Here is a 12,955-nt window from a genome sequence, read left to right as displayed (position 1 = left end):
GCCGCCGGCACTGCGCTCGGGTTTGGTGCCGATGTTTGATGTGCGGAGACAGACAGGCCCGCAGAACGTTCTGAGTCGGGGGGCTCACCGGCCCTTCCGCAGCCGAGGGCTCGGGAAGCGCCCAATAGTCAGGGGGCAGAGCAACATCGGGACCGCGACGACACCGAAGACGACGTCAACGGCAGGCCGATCCGATCTACATAGCAGCTTCCATTGACCCTGCTTGAACGCCAGCCGTGCGAGAACCCAGACGCCGACACGGAGCTCAGTCGGGCTTGGCGCATACCCTCGCTCTTTCGCGGCAACCACCACTCCAACGTCACCGGTAACAGAGGCGCTCGCCACCTTGGCCACCGGATTTGCGGGGATCTTGGCGGGAGCGGCATTCGGGCGTTCGGCGTTGCCAAGAGCCTCGCTGTTGCGGGCCCCATCTTCCCCGCGATACTTCCATAGGATGGCCTCCGAGAACATCCATCCGTGCACACACCGTGATGCTGCCCAACAACGTATGGCCCACCGAAGCTCCCACGCACATCGAGCCCGTATAGCGCGCATCAGAGGGCGTTGGAGAGACAGGAGGGACAATGACGATGACCATGCAAAGCTCTCCGAATCGCATCCGCCACGCGATATGGGATGGGGATCTTGATGGATGGCCGAACAGATCGCTGATTCTTTCGGCACGTGGCGGCCGAGATGTCCTCGCTCCGTCGAGGACGATAGATGTCCATGACCATGAACACTCACCGGTGGCGCCGAAAGGTCGGCCCGCGCTGAGCCTGACTCGGTCTATGAGGAGGAGCATCCACATGCATCTGAAATGTCATTCGCTCGCCTCGACTCTTCTGTACCGAAGCAAGGATGTAGCTATCGATCTAGTACGTCTTGGGGGTCTCGACGACCTGCGTCGGGATCCACACGCCCTTGTCGTCGGCCGCAGCAACCTGGACCCGGACGAACCGGTCGTTCTTGCCATCCTCTGCGCCGTCCTGGTCATCGAACGCGCCGTAGCCAAACCAGGTCTGACCATCAGGACCGCGGAAGAAGCTGCCGCTGCCCGGTCCAAACACGCCGCGCGACGATGACGAGCTGAGCGTCGACGCGCCCCGCTGGTACCACTGCGCCGGATCGAGCGGGTCGCTCGAGACGTCCTGGAACAGGACGCGCGTGTTGTAGTTGGACTGGTAGAAGTTGCCCTCGGCGTACGCCAGGTTGAGGGTCTGGGAGCCGTTGATGCGATTCGGGTAGAACCACGACGTCGGCGCCTCGGTATTGACGCCGTACGAGACGAGGTTGACGATGGGCCCGTCGGCCGTGTTGGCGCTGGTCAGCTCGACGATCTGCACGTACTCGTGGTTGGACCAGGTGAGGTACTTTTTGCCGTTAGGGTGGACGATGACGTGCGGGTCGAAGCCCTTGAGCGCCGTGCCGTTGTGCGTGATTCGGCCCAGATCCTCGTACTCGCCCAGCACGTCCTGGGTCCGCGAGAGGAGCGCCCGCATCGTATCGTCAGCTACGGCCGAGACCGTGTAGAGGAACCGGCCGCCATCCCAAGGCGTAATGTCGGCGGCCTCGGTGCCCACGCCCTCCGGATAGTCGGTCGACGAGTAGTTGAAGATGACGTGGTTCTTGGCCTCGTCGCGGTAGATGTCGTTGAGGTCGGTGCTGGCGCGCAGAAAGGCCTGCAGACCGAAGTTGACGTCTGGCGTCACGAAGAGCTGGCTGCCGTTGCCCAGAGGGACGGTGAGGAACTGCGGGTCGAAGCCTTCGCCCAGCGCATTGGTCACGCCCGGCGCCAGCGCAGGCGCTAGACCGGTCGGATCGTCTTGAGGTGTCGTCTTGTTGCCCGGCGCCGTAGCCGCCCCGTTGCCAAATGAAGGGCGGAAGTGGCCGTAGGGGACGTCGTGCCAGCGTCCCACACCTTCGTGGCCAGGTGCCGTGGCGATGTTGCCGGCTGGGAGCAGGCGGTTCTCGCCCTGCTTGGCCCCGTAAGCCTTGTTGGCATGTCCCTCCTTGCCCTTGGCATCCCCTCGTCGCCGCCTACTCCTTCCCCGGCTTCCCTTTCGCAGTGCCAGCCTGCTCTGTTGCCCTCTGGCTGCGGCGATCCGATCCGACGATGCGTCGGCCTTGACGTTGAGGGTCGATCGTCGGATAGACAGGGCCGTACCTTCGTCCGCAAGCCAGAGCAAGCATAGCCACGCCAGAACACCGATGCGCCAGCCAAACGAGACGGTTTGCGGAAGCGCCATGACGGCGAGGGATCGTGGTCAGTGGCCGCAGGTCGGACGGAGGGGATGCTGCTCCGAGCGTGTGAAGAGCGGGACCAGCCCGATGGATGACCTGGGCAGCACCGGGTATCGCTCTGCGGCTTCCTCGACGACGACGTCCAGCGTGATCGCGACAGCGCGGGCGAGAAAGGGTTGAAGCGCGCCGATCGAGGAGACGTCCTGGCCTGCGATCGAGCAGTCAGGGCCAAAGGGCAACGGCAGTCGGTGAAGGCGTAAAAGGGAATGGTTCCAGGACGGGAATCAGCAGCTGTCCTGGCCCTTCGCCGCCGCTATATATTCATCAGAAGCAAGAAGAGCGCCGCGCTCGTGGCTCGTCGGAGGGTGGAGCCACGCACACGTCTGGCGTGCGGCAGCAGTGTCGCATTGACCCCATGTTCTGCTTGACTTCTACCGGCATATCGATGGCGAGGTGAAGGGTCGCGATGAGGTGGTCGAGAAGACGGGCGCAGGCCGGCCGGGCAGGATGGGCAAGCCATGTCACTTTTTTTTCTCCCCTCTAACGCCGCGGCGCGTCGTGAGGCTTGGCAAAAGCCTGGGGCTACTTCGGAGACTATCGCCGACGTCGGGCTGTACCATCTGGTCGAGCCAGCCTCGCTCTCCGACCTTTCGCCGAGCACTTCAGGCAGCGTGCTAGTATGCTACAGGGGCGCGGGCTGCGCGAGTTGCAGAGCATGTAGCTATATGGTACATGGGGTGGGCGATCTAGATTCGCTGGCCTCTTGTCCCGACCCTCTTGCGGAACCTCTGGTCGTCCTGCGGGCTGGCGACGTCCGACGCGCTGGGTTCCTCGATGGTCGCTGCGAGCGCCTCTGCCTCATCCGGGCCCACCTCGCCGCTCCGGATCGCCGTCTGCCTCAGACCAAGGAAGTCGACGCCGTTGGACTGGTCGTGTGCAGCCGCAGCGTCAGCAGAGGGTGCAGACGCGAGAGCCGAGAGGGGGGTGGACGCAGATGGTCCGATGCCCAGGGCGGAAAGATCGAGCTTGCCCTCGCGGAAGGCCTGTGCGGCCTCGAGGTACCTCTCGCCCGCAGTGAAGGTCTCGTCGGTCCGCTTGACCCTCGGCGCCTTTGCTAGCTGCGCCTCTATCGCCGCCCTCGGGTCGTCGGCGCTGGCGGCCTGGAGGTCGCCCGAGGCCCACGCAGCCCAGGATTCGAGAGCCTTGTCCTCCTTTTCGAAGCCACGCTGGGTCTCGCTCCTGCCAAGGTCGGCGCCGTAGTACTTGGCCTCGAGGATGGCGTAGCGCCGGGCGTGCTCCTGCTCGGCCTTGATGGCGTAGAACGACGAGAGCGTGTTGTGGTAGGCCTGCGAGAGCGAGAGCCCTCCGTTGCGGTGAGCTGCCAGCGTACAGGCGATGAAGCTGGCACACGGAAAGGCGGGGCCGGAAACGACGACGATGAGCGGTCGTGGAGTCAGCTAATGGATGCCCTGGTGAGCGGCTGCGGCAGACAGGATGGCGGGGCCCTTCGCACTGGGTGCCTACTCACTCTTCGACGCTAGGGTTGCGGCCGTAGGAGGTGAGCTTGCGGGGGTCGCCATTGACGCGGGACTCTGTGCCGACCTTGTCGGTCATTTCGACGAGCGTCTTTGGCCTGTAGGCCTCCCACGGGTGGTCACGGAAGAACTGCCTGCGCAGGCGGTCCTCGTCGTAGATGATGGGCTTGGGTGCCAGCTTGGGGCCTTGGGCGCGGAGCTTCTTTTTGGAGTTGTTGACGTCGCGCTGGTGGAAGCGGGCGGCCGGAGATGGCGCCGACGCCTTTTTGGGGGCGGCGGAGGCGGCAGCGGGTGCTGCGAGCGCCTTGGGCTTGGAGCCAGAGGCGGGGTGGGATCGCGGTGGCTTGGTGCGGAGCGAGAGGGGAAGGTCATCGTTGGGCCGCGCGATGGCGTGGCGGGGAGGAGTAGGGGCGGGCGGGTGGTTTGTGACGGCCTCGTACCATGCCGGGGGCCGCTTGAGGAAGCCGGCATCGAGCAGGCGGGAGACGGTCTGAGGGACCTGGTTGGGCAGTCGTCGTGGCATGGTGCGGGCTGGGGCTCTGCGTTTGGCTGAGCAGACGGAGCGGAGTAGAGGACCGTTTGTACGAAGCTGGTTGGCAAGTGTCGGCGGGTTGTGAGGGGCCGACGAGGTGGACGGTGTCGAGGACGAGGATGGGTCGCGGGAAGGAGCGGCAGCAAGCGCAGGTTGGGACGTCGATTTTGGTCAGCGAGCCGGAGAGTGAGCGGGTTGGGCGGGCAACCTTTTCTTCCTCTCTCTCTGCCCTAGGCCTCACGTGCAGGTGCCCCGTTTTTCTCGGGCGGGAGAATTGGCCTGGAGCTGGCGGGTGAAGCGAGGCGGCCTCCTTTCAGGGTCCAGGCAGGCGGGCGACGCGCGACCCCTGAACGAGCGACGTACGGTGCTGGCCAGAGGCATGAGGCAGATGGCCGCTCTGCCAGGGTCGAGGGGAGGGGGGGCTGGCAGGTGTTTTTGTGTCGATTTTCCAGGCGCATTTCCCAGGTGGCTCGGCGGCGGGCAGAGCGACGCCGCCTGCCCTGCCTGGCCCTGCCTGGCCCTCTGTCAGCCTGCCACGCCCCATGCCCCATGCCCCACGGGCCAGCTGCCTGCCATCGCCGAGGTGCAGCGGAGAGGCCCACGACGACGACGACAACGACGACGGCCTGCTAACCCCCATCCACGCCACCCCTTCCATACATTCGATAGACACACAGCGGTCTGCCAACTCTTGGCCGCATCGGGCACCCCCGAGCCACCGAACGCGCGTGACGGGAACGTCTCAACCTCGTCGCAACCAACACCACCACCAGGGTGTCTACCTCCTGCTCTCCTCTGGTCGCCCCGCCCGCACGGCACCATTCCCTGTAGCCTGCCTCGCTCAATTGCCCTGAGACGCTTCAACCTCGGCGCTCACGACGACCTCTGTACCGGGGCCCTCGTCACGCTCTGCGCCTGCCGACGTTGCTTCTGCTCTTTCAGCTAGTCCCTCTGCCTGACCGCATCCTTGCCGCCACTGCAACACGACGCACCCGCAACATCGACTATCTGCCGCCCACGAAGCGGTCCTGGCTTCCGACATCATCCTCCGGCCTAGGCCCGCAACGCCCTCCTGAGATGGGTCGTCGCTAGAATACCCTCGTCAGAGGCATCGATACACCCAGCACGGCTCACTCAGCACATCCCCGGTAGACCTCGACTGCCATTCGACTGCCCGCCATGGCTTCGCGCGAGCTCCTACAGATCCTCCTCCCGGACAATGCCTCCATCCTCTCGGCCTCGCTGCCAACGTCGCACAAGTCCACCATCGCAGAGCTCATCGCACTGCTCCTCAAAGACCCCGTCAACAGCACCCAGCTCCGCAAGGTCTTTGGCGACCACTTTGACCCCGAGCTCGATATGACAGACGCCCTGCAGCAGGTACAAGCCGCTACTGCCTCGTCTCCCTGGCTCGTCGACAGCCGCGGCCGTCCTTGGGCCGTTCAGACGGTCGAGGTCAGCCCGGCCAACCGCGAGTGGAGCGAGGACGAGCTCAACCAGCTCGGAGACGGTGAGCAGCTTCCCCGGCATTGCGGTCGACCCCTTTGTGTGAAGCCGGCAAGCTGAATTGCATCTTTCTCGTGATCTCTGTCTCCTACTTTGCGGCCGGAAGGCCTGCTTCCTCTGCACACGGACGTATTCTCTCATCTCCGTGCCCTCAACGACACCGCCGACAAGGAGGTTGATCCAAGCGCAGGGCCGCCGGCGCCCAGCGACGCTCAGCCCGCCTTTTCAGACTTCCTCCTCTCGTCTCATCTCCACAGCCCAAGGCTTCGCCTGGTGTGTGGAGCCCCAGGCCTCCGTCTCCGCCTTCGATTCGGCCATGTTCCCGAGATCTACGACGGCTGGCAGGGGCGGCTCTGGTTCCTTCCCGCGGTCCACTCGGCGGCTGCGGGCGCCATCGGCGTGGGTGCGTCGGCCAGCGAGCTGGTGGAAGCGGTCTGCGAGGAGCTCGGCGTCCGCCGAGTGATCTTGCAAGGCAGCAAGTCCGCTCGCGTCGTCTATGCCATCGCACGGCTGCCGTCGACGGCGCCAAACGCACCCACGCCGATACCTCCGCCGCCGCCTCTTCCCGCCACCACCAGCTTGCCGGATCTGCTCGCCGAGGAAGGGCAAGATGCCGAGCCTGGGCTGATGTTCACAATCAGCGCCAGCTGGCTGTCGAACCTCGGTACAGTCGCCCACGGCTTCTCAAAGCACGCGCGACGGTCTGGTTCGACGGCAGAGGAGGCGACGAGGCCGCCCGAGGCCGCCAGCAGCGAGGCCGCAGCGGGTCCAGCCTCGCCACAGAGGTCTGCGGCGCAGCGGTCCGGCATGCTCGGCCTCTGGGGCGCGGCCAGCGTCAGCAAGGCCACTGCGGCACTGATGTCGAAGGGTGCCACGGCCGCTGCTGCCCCCACTTCGGCAACGTCGAACCCTGTCTCGTCGACCGGCGATGCCGATCTCGATGCCTTGATCCAGACGCTGCCCGATCGCGGCGACGAAGACGAAGACGACGAGGACGACAGTGGGCCGGGCACTCTCAAGGGCGCTGACAGGAAGCAGCTGTTGCGGCAGCAAGGCGACGACGACGATGGGCAAGGGCTTGCTGGCGAGGGGAGCGATTCGGCGTCTGGTGGGACACTGACGCATCACGCCGCCGAGGCTGCAGCAAGCCTGGCCGCTGCAGGGTCAGCCACGGGATCTGTCCACGTGCCCGCAAAGCGCAGCCGCCAGACGCACACCACGACCGCTCGGCTGAGCCGGATGTTCGAGGGCTGGATCGGCAGCGGCGCGAGTGAGGCCACTTCTCCTACGGCGACCAGCGAGTCTGCGGGTGCGCCGGCTTTCCCGTCGACACCGACACCTCAAACACGGAGGGCTGTGCCCGGCACGGTGGGCCGCAGCGGCAAGACCTTCAGCGTCAGCGGTCCTCTGGAGCTCGAGGACGATGGCCTGCATTCGCGCTCGCCCTCCATCGCTTCCGTTCATGCCGCATCGCCGACCAGCAGCGGCGTGTCGACTGTCGCAACAAACGACAGCCCCGAGGCAGAGACGCCCGAGGAGCTTTCCTCCAGGTTCGAGCAGCTCATGATGGACCTGGGCATCAAAGGCACAAGCCGCGCCGCGATGCTGGCGCTGCCCGACGATCGGAAACGGTTCTTAATCAAGCAGAACGAGACGGCAAAGCTGGCGTCGACCCCGACCAAGCAGCGAGCCTCGACCAGCGATGCTGCCGCCGCCAACGACCCAGCGCACGCCGGCGCGCTGTCAGAGACGCTCAGCCGAGCCTCGATCGTGGCCGGCACCTGGTCCAACCGCTTCAGCCTGGCCAGCATCGCGAGTTGGGGCACCACGGATACGAACCACAGCGGCTCGGCCAGGGGTGCGTCGGACGATCCGGGCGCCAGCCCCTTGACGGCCAGTGACGCTCGCTTCGATCTTTCGGCGAGCAAGGGCAGCGCACGGCCAACGGCGCTCGTCTCGGAGGATGGCACCGACCCCGCCAATAGCCTGACGGCCCAGAAGACTGGGGCCAGCGAGGCCTTCGGCGACCTGAAAGCCAACCACACCGGCAGCAGCGCCGGCCTGGCTTCGAGCCTGTGGAGCAGCTGGTGGGGCGCCCCGGCCGGTTCGTCTACTACCGGCGCCACCAATGCAGGCAGCGTGTCGGACAAGAGCTCCCCAGCCTACTACGTGTCGCAGCTGCGTGAGGGCAAGCTGGGACGCAAGGACCTCGTCAAGCATCTCCTCTCGCTCCGCGTCACGCTGAGCAGCGCCAAGCTGACGTGGATCGATGGCTTCCTCAACGAGGACGGCCTGGAAACGCTAGAGGAGGTCATGCGCGTCGAGACGGACAGCTTCACGAGCAGCCTCGACGCCACCAAGGGAAAGCGGGCCGAACGGAAGGAAATGTCGGACACCTTGCTGCTGGAGGCGGTCAAGTGCCTGCGGACGCTTATGAACACCGAGCTCGGCTTTGAAAAGGTGCTCGAGCGACCGCTCCTCATCAACTACATCGCCTTCAGCCTGCGCTCGCCCTCGTACAAGCTGAGGCTGCAGGCGGCCGATGTGTTGGCGGCGCTCTGTGTGCTCTCCCTGGCCGACGGGCACCGCCTGGTGTGTGCGGCGCTGTCGGAGCTCAAGATCATCGCCGGCGAGAGGTTCCGCTTCGCTTTTCTCGTCGACAGCCTCCGCTTCGACGGGGCTGACGCCGACACCTCTGGCGACCACAGCACCTCGGCCGACCTGGCCGAATCCGAGGCGGACGAGGCGATCGTGTGGGAGTATCGCACGGCCGCCATGGTGCTGATCAATGCGATCACCAACAGCCCCGAGGACCTCGAGGAGAGGCTGGCGCTGCGAGACGAGTTCGCACGCCGCGGGCTCAACGAGGTCATGGTCAGCCTGCGCTACGTCGATCCACCCGAAGGCCTGCTAACCCAGATCCAGGTGTACACCGAGGAGAAACAGGACGACCAGGACGAGCTGCACGAGAGGACGATGCGGTTCGCAGAAGACGATCCGCGCCACGCCCCGATCTCGACGCTCGGAGAGGCCGCCCAGCTGCTGCAGAGCTCCAAGGAGAACCACGAGGACCTCTACCCCATCGTCATCTCCATTCTCCGGCATACCTCCACCATCCTCGAGCGCGACATCGACCACCAGTTCAAGACCGACCTGATGTTTGTCGTCGAGAAGTTCCTTGAGCATTCCGTCGACGTGGTCGACTTCGATGAAGGCTGGCGCAGCTTCATGAAGGCCTACCTCGCCAACATCCAGCACCTCGTGGGCAAGCAGGCCATGATCAAGGCCAATCGGATGAGCGACACGAGCTCGGTGCCGAGCAGCTTCGTCGAGGAGCTCGAAGGGCTGCGGGCCAAGGTCGAGGAGCTCAGCGACGAAAAGGCGCGGCTCAAGTCGGAGCTCAACGAGCAGACGGCCGAGGTCAACACGCTGCGCAGCTTGCCAGGCGCGGCGGCTCTGCAGCGCGATGCGGACAGGAACAGCACGGACGCACAGGCCCCATCCACGCTGCCGAAGCGAGGCGGTGACAAGGAGAGCTTCGCCGGAGTCATCCAGCGCCTGGTGGCCAAGGAGAAGCAGGTCATCGAGCTGCAGGCCGAGGTCGATCGGCTCACGTCGGCGACGAGGCCCAACGACCGAGCCGATGGCGACGAGCGGGCCAAGCGGGATCGCCTTGAGCGCAACCGGCAATGGACCAACCTGATGGAGGAGATCGCCCGGCACAAGGTGCAGATCGCCGAGGCTGAGGGCCAGGTTGAGTCCAAGGAGCGCGAGATCAAGTACCTCAAGCGTGCCCTCGAGGCGGTCTACGGGCGCTTCCAGAGCGGGCTTGGCTCGCAGGCTCGGTCGCAGGAAGGTGCAGCCGCTCTCGAGGGTGGCTTGAGCAGAGCCTCAGATGCCCTCGCAGACAGTGAAAACGAGGTCGACATGATGGCACGGAAGACGATCGATGCCCTCGGCAGCAAGGACACCGAGATTGCTGCACTGCGTGCGGACGTCGCCAAGCTGCAGCAGCAGGCCCTCGATGCGATGAAGCAAGCGCAGGACACCTCTCGCCAGGAGGCCGATGCACAAGCGCTGAAAGTCAAGGACGAGCAGATCAACAAGCTCAAGGGCGAGGTTGCCAAGCTGCAGGCATTGCTGCTCCAACTCCAGACCCAGCCCTTTGTGCCTGGTGCCAATGGCATCGCAGCCGCCCCGGTCCATCGTCAGGCTCCCCTGCCTCCCGGCGCTCGGACGAGCGCGGGGACCTCGATGCCGCCACCGCCGCCCGCACCGGATGTCACCACTGCCAGTGGCAAGACGGTGATGACGGAGATGGACTACAGGCGCAAGGTTGCCCCGCCCCCTCCGCCGCCGCCAGCGAAGCGACGCCAGAGCGGCATCAGCAATCCTGCCTCGCCCACTGTCTCACCGCAGGTGACGGGCAACGGCAGGGCCATGGCCACTTCGGGACTCGACCGTCTTGTCACTTCAATCAGCGAAGAGCCGAAGTCGTTGGATGCTGCCGTAGCCGATCCCGCCCAGGCCCAAGCCTCTGCACCAACCCCGCCCCCACCACCACCGCCACCGCCCCCTCCAGCTCTCGCCGGCGCGGTAGCGTTGGACACCTCAAGTCAGGCACCACCGGCGCCGCCACCGCCGCCACCGCCTCCTCCTGCTCCTCTTGCACAATCTTCTGCAGTCGCCGGATCGATGCCTACGATGCAGCCCAGTACCAGCGCCGGGGCGGGCCCTCCTCCCCCTTCGCCGCCACCGCCGCCACCTCTGTCGTCATCGCTGCAGGGCGGAGGGTCGACTGCCCCTCCTGCCTCGCCTCCGCCTCCACCAGGGCCGTTGGGCGGTGCACCTCCGCCTCCTCAGCCGCCCCCTGCGCTTCACGGCGCTCCGCACGGTGGCGCACCTCCGCCGCCACCACCTCCGGCGCCAGGTGGTCCAGTCCCTCCTCCGCCTCCTGGTGCACCGGCAGCTCCAAAGACGCCGCTGCTCCCTCCGATCCCGGCCAAGAAGCGTCGGGCGCTGTTCTGGAACAAGATCCCCAACCACGCGCTGGCCCGAACTGTCTGGAGCGAGCTGCCTACCACGCCCATCAATGTCGCCGAGGAGGTGGACCAGCTCGACGACTTGTTTGCGGTTGGCGCCAAGGCTCCGCCGGCGGCCGCGACCAAGGCATCGGCGAGTACCAACAAGAAGGCTCCAGCCACGCTGATCGATCTGACGCGCGCACAGAACGTCGCCATCCTCCTGTCCCGGATCAAGCTCCCGTTCCCAGAGATCCGGGCGGCGCTGCTGCAGATGGACGAGAACCAGCTGAGCGTCGACAATCTCAAGGCGCTCAAGTCGTGCCTGCCCACCACCGAGGAGATGGAGATCATCCGCGACTACGATGGAGACGTTTCGGCGCTAGGCAAGGCCGACCAGTTCTTCAAAGAGATGCTCGGCATCCCGAAGCTCCACGAGCGCCTGAGCTGCATGCTCTACATCCGCAGGTTCGAGCTCGACATCGAGGAGCTCAAACCGGACCTCAAGATCCTCAAGGACGCCGTCGTCGAGCTCAACGGCAGCCAGAAATTCAAGAGCGTGCTCCACACGGTCCTGATGATTGGCAATGTGCTGAACTCGTCGACTTTCCGCGGCGGTGCGGCGGGCTTCCAGCTGTCGGATCTGCTCAAGCTGCGCGAGACGAAGCCGACCAACCCGACTCCGGCCACGCCGTCGCTGCTGCACTACCTGGTTCGGCTGCTCAATAAGGCGGACAAGGAGCTCGTCGGCTTCCTCGACGACTGCTCGCACGTAGAGGCGGCGGCGCGCATCTCGACGCAGACCATCATGCAGTCGATCACGGCGCTCGTCATGGGCCACGACGGCGTGGCCGAAGAGGTGCGGGTCCTGCAGCGGATCCGCATCTCTCCGCAGGGCGACCGCTTCCTGCCCGTCATGGAGGAGTTCCTCCGCCACTCGACGAGCCAGATCAAGGCACTGCAGACGGCCGGCGCCAGCATCCAGGCCAGCCTGACGAAGCTGCTCAGCTACTACGGCGAGGACGCCACGACTACCAAGCCGGAAGACTTCTTTGGCCTGGTGGCGTCGTTTGGCCAGGCGCTGATGCGAGCCGAGGTCGAGGTGCTCGAGGCTGACCAGAGAGCCGAGGCTGAGGAGGAGAAGAAGCGCCGCAAGGCGTTTGGCCAAGGCCTATCGGGGGTCGGGGGGCGACTCGTCATCCCCAAGTTTGGTCCAGAGGTGCGAGGCCCGCTCGAGGCCCTGCAAGAGGAGGCTCAGGCGCCAGCGCCCTCGTCGCCTTCGGCTGCACCGTCATCTTCAAGCGGCGTGCCGGACATGGTCGTCGAGGCGGATGCGACGCAGACGACGCCGGCAGAAGAACACTCGCCGACCGACGGCAGCCTCCTCTCTCCCTCGGACTCTACCCCGACAGCCTCGCGCTTCCGATCCTGGGGCGCCTCGGCGGCCTCCACGCTGTCCTCGGATACCGCCACGCTCGGCCGGTCCTCTACCATCAAGGGGCGCGGCGACGGCGCGGGCAGCGGCAACACAAAGGCCGACCCGCTTCGACGCTCGTACGGTCGAGGACGGGGCCAGCTCGACGAAGCGATCAAGGAGCTGCGCAACGGCGGAGGACGCAAGGGCGGTCAGTTTGGGCACAGCCGCGGCGGCGAAAACTCGACCAGCTACGCCGCCAACCTGCCCCCCGGCGCCGCCATGCTGGGCAACGGCAAGGGCACGCTGAGCGGCAGAAAGAGCCTGAAGATCAAGGAGACGCAGAGGAGACCCCTCAGCGGCCTATTTCTCATCGGAGAGCCAGCCAATCGCGAGTACGGCGGGTAGTTTCCCGCTTTGCACGCCGTGCCTGCGCCGCCTCTGCCCCCCTCGCTGCGCCTTTGCTCTGCCTCGATTGCAGCCCTCACGACATGACAGCGACAACGACGACACCTGCGACGACTCACGACGGGCGATGATGGAGTTGATGATGACGACCCTGATGACGATCACAACTCATGGGAGAGACGATCGTGTCACAGGCACGATCCATGTAAACGTATCGAGCCACACGCGTCTGCTGCACTTTTTTACTTATACCACGCAACCCCACACCGCACCGCAGGGCGGGCGAACAACGGAC

At 65.6% G+C, this 12,955-nt stretch overlaps 3 protein-coding genes across 3 annotated transcripts; 1 reads left to right on the top strand and 2 right to left on the bottom strand.

The window, feature by feature from the left end:
- Window positions 1-875: 875 nt before the first annotated feature.
- On the bottom strand, window positions 876-2,249 carry PFL1_02378 (uncharacterized protein; the record flags this gene model as incomplete). The annotated part of the gene is made up of 1 exon (XM_007879890.1): window positions 876-2,249. The coding sequence occupies one exon, from the start codon at window positions 2,247-2,249 to the stop codon at window positions 876-878; it is 1,374 nt and encodes a 457-aa protein (XP_007878081.1).
- A 741-nt stretch (window positions 2,250-2,990) lies between these two features.
- PFL1_02377 (uncharacterized protein) lies at window positions 2,991-4,302 on the bottom strand (the record flags this gene model as incomplete). The annotated part of the gene is made up of 2 exons (XM_007879889.1): window positions 2,991-3,645; window positions 3,773-4,302. 2 exons carry the CDS (start codon window positions 4,300-4,302, stop codon window positions 2,991-2,993), a joined length of 1,185 nt encoding a protein of 394 aa, XP_007878080.1.
- A 1,188-nt stretch (window positions 4,303-5,490) lies between these two features.
- PFL1_02376 (uncharacterized protein) lies at window positions 5,491-12,660 on the top strand (the record flags this gene model as incomplete). Its single annotated transcript, XM_007879888.1, has 2 exons — window positions 5,491-5,821; window positions 5,924-12,660. 2 exons carry the CDS (start codon window positions 5,491-5,493, stop codon window positions 12,658-12,660), a joined length of 7,068 nt encoding a protein of 2,355 aa, XP_007878079.1.
- Window positions 12,661-12,955: the final 295 nt, after the last annotated feature.

Source organism: Pseudozyma flocculosa (genome assembly GCF_000417875.1).
Source record: "Pseudozyma flocculosa PF-1 unplaced genomic scaffold scaffold00006, whole genome shotgun sequence".
In the NCBI taxonomy this organism is placed as follows: Eukaryota; Fungi; Basidiomycota; class Ustilaginomycetes; order Ustilaginales; family Ustilaginaceae; genus Pseudozyma; species Pseudozyma flocculosa.
This window is presented reverse-complemented; position numbering and strand designations above follow the sequence as displayed.